This window comes from Babylonia areolata, chromosome 24 (assembly GCF_041734735.1).
Source record: "Babylonia areolata isolate BAREFJ2019XMU chromosome 24, ASM4173473v1, whole genome shotgun sequence".
Classification (NCBI taxonomy): domain Eukaryota; kingdom Metazoa; phylum Mollusca; class Gastropoda; order Neogastropoda; family Buccinidae; genus Babylonia; species Babylonia areolata.
Window position 1 is genome coordinate 26,041,527 of NC_134899.1, and position 2,500 is coordinate 26,044,026.

A 2,500-nucleotide genomic window follows, 5' to 3' on the forward strand; every position below is an offset into this window, starting at 1 on the left:
AAGGGCTGCACTGAAGCTTGAGGAAACTGGGGCGAATTATCATTAACGTCTTCGATGATAATCTTCACGTTGAATTTTCGTAAGAGGGATTCGTACTGCGCGGCGATTTCTATGGTCAACTCGCACGTTTCTGCAAAGGGACATAACTCTTCTCGGTCAATTCTGTCCCCCACTGTAAGAACCCCGGTGGTGGGGGAGATCTGGAACAGCTGGCTGTTTTGGGACTGTCCAGATAAGACGCTGTAGCGCAGATTGGCAAAGTCGTTCTCCCCCACGATCTCTTTCAGGCCGGAATCGGCTGACACGTTCCCAATGTAGGAATCAATAGCGGCCTCTTCCTCCATTGTGTAGGTAATGCCGGCTACAGGCGACACACAGATAGAGCACAGCGCCAGTGTCACTAGGAGGGCCAGGCATGCAGCCCTGGGCGTCATTTTGTCAGCTTGGAAAATGGGCAACGGCTGCAGAAGGGAAAGCGTCTTTGATGTTGCGCACACCTTTGATGACAAGGGTATCGTCTGGTGACCCCGAGGAAGGAACCTGTCATGTAAAACACTGTCACTCGTCTCGTCTTCAACAGTATTATCCTCTCATCCCTTCGCCCCCATCCCCCATTTTCTGTCATGCAAAAGCTCCGGATACACCACTGCTTCCAGGCTAACTTCTCCGCTTTTCCATCCTTTGTGTCTCCCCTGAACCTAAACCCCTTTGCGGACAATTATTCACAATGGGGCAGAAACGGCAAAAGGCAAGGCAGTCTGTCAGTCAGTCAGTCCTATCAAAGTAATCCTATCAAAATAAGACTGCGCAAGAAATCGCCGATCACCGGGACCCTAAGGACGACGGTGTCGATTTACGGGCGCTCAGATTAGAGGTGCGGGGCGACTTGCTTAGTGGTGCGAACCAATCAATTCCGTGCGGGCACAGGGCGGCGAAGGACACGGGCATTGTGGTGGTTTTTACGGCTGGCCCACTCCAATGAAACCTTGGTCACATCCAACACGCCGCTCCCTCTTTACGGCTGGCTGGTAGTTGGGGAAAGTTGTGGAGTGGTTTTCCCCCCCTTTTTTTGTTTTCCGGTTTGTTGGTTGTTTTTTTTCTTTCTTTTTTCCCCCCTTATTCTTCTTTCTTTCTTTCTTTCTTCTTTTTTTTTTTTGTCGTTGTTCGTCAAAACACTTGCTGGAGAAGCGAGTATGGTACTGATACAGGTCAGAGATTCTCTGCACGCTGTCTTATAATAATATAGACATGTAAAATGGACTACTCAAACAGACTGACAACAACTGGGTTGATAAAAGCGGACATCATGTCGCTGTGGTTTCCAAAGTAACGGATTTATTTCTCCGGCACAGGGTCGTCATAATTTATGAGCATCAGTTGCGTTCGCTTCTCGATGTCCAGTCCACACCATCTGGTATCGTCACGTGGAGTAATCTTTTCGCAAGCGGTCCGGATGACTGAAAGTTGGCTCTCTGATTAGAGAGACCTACTGGAGGTCGGTGGGGGGTGATTTGCGAAGCAGAGCACGGGAACCTGCAAAAAGCAAAGCAAACATATGTGAACAAATACAAATGAGAGGGACAGATTTGGGGGGTGGGGGGAGAGAGAAAGAAAAACACAGTGATAGAGAGGAAGGGGGAGAGAGAGAGAGAGAGAGAGAGAGAGAGAGAGAGAGAGAGAGAGAGAGAGAGAGAGAGTGGATGGTCACACACACACACACACACACACACACACACACACACACACACTCGCACACACACACACACACACACACACACTCTCTCTCTCTGCCGCACACACACACACACACACACACACACACACACACACAGAGGCAGAAAGGAAGCCTGCACGAGAGAGAGGGAGAGAGAGAGAGAGAGAGAGAGAGAGAGAGAGAGAGAGAAAGAAAGAGCCACAGGAGGAGAAAGGGGAGAAGAAAAAAAAGACGGAAAAAAAGAAGAAGGAAAAAAAAAAAAAGACAAGAAAGAGTGACCTCCACTAAACGAGAGCAAACAGCAGCAATTAACAGGGACCGGGCTCGTACAGATGTGAACAAACACTAATCAATGGGCCCGATTAACAGCATATTGGCCCAGGCAAGACCCCCTCCATTCAACCCGACTCTTTTAGAGAGAGAAGAAGAAGAAAAGAAAAAAAAAAGAATCCTCCCTCCCCTCTACACACACACACACACACACACACACACACACACACACGCACGCACGCACGCACACACACCGCTACCTTTGGTTCCCTATATTTGCACGAGGCTTTTCGAGAACATACGGCAGAAGAAAAAAAAAAAAGAAAAAAAAAGAGAGTTCCTTCTGAATCCCCCAACCCTCTTTTTTTGAACTTCCGGTGACAGCCCTCTACTACATTTGCTCCAGAAAACCTATCGGAAATAGCAGATCGGAGCCAGAGGAAGGAAGAGGACGAGTAAACACCCCCCTGAGAACAAACAGTGCTCAGAGCTCAGAACCCACAAAAAAGAGGGGTG

General features: G+C 48.7%; 1 protein-coding gene across 1 annotated transcript in view; it reads right to left on the reverse strand.

Annotated features, from left to right (window-relative positions):
• Positions 1 to 1,076, reverse strand: part of LOC143298592 (protocadherin-1-like) — a 26,587-nt gene extending 25,511 nt beyond the window's left edge. The window contains 1 exon segment of the mRNA XM_076611473.1: positions 1 to 1,076. This exon segment is cut by the window's left edge and continues 826 nt beyond it. Within this exon segment, the coding sequence (XP_076467588.1) occupies positions 1 to 434 (434 nt within the window). The 5' untranslated portion in view covers positions 435 to 1,076.
• Positions 1,077 to 2,500: the final 1,424 nt, after the last annotated feature.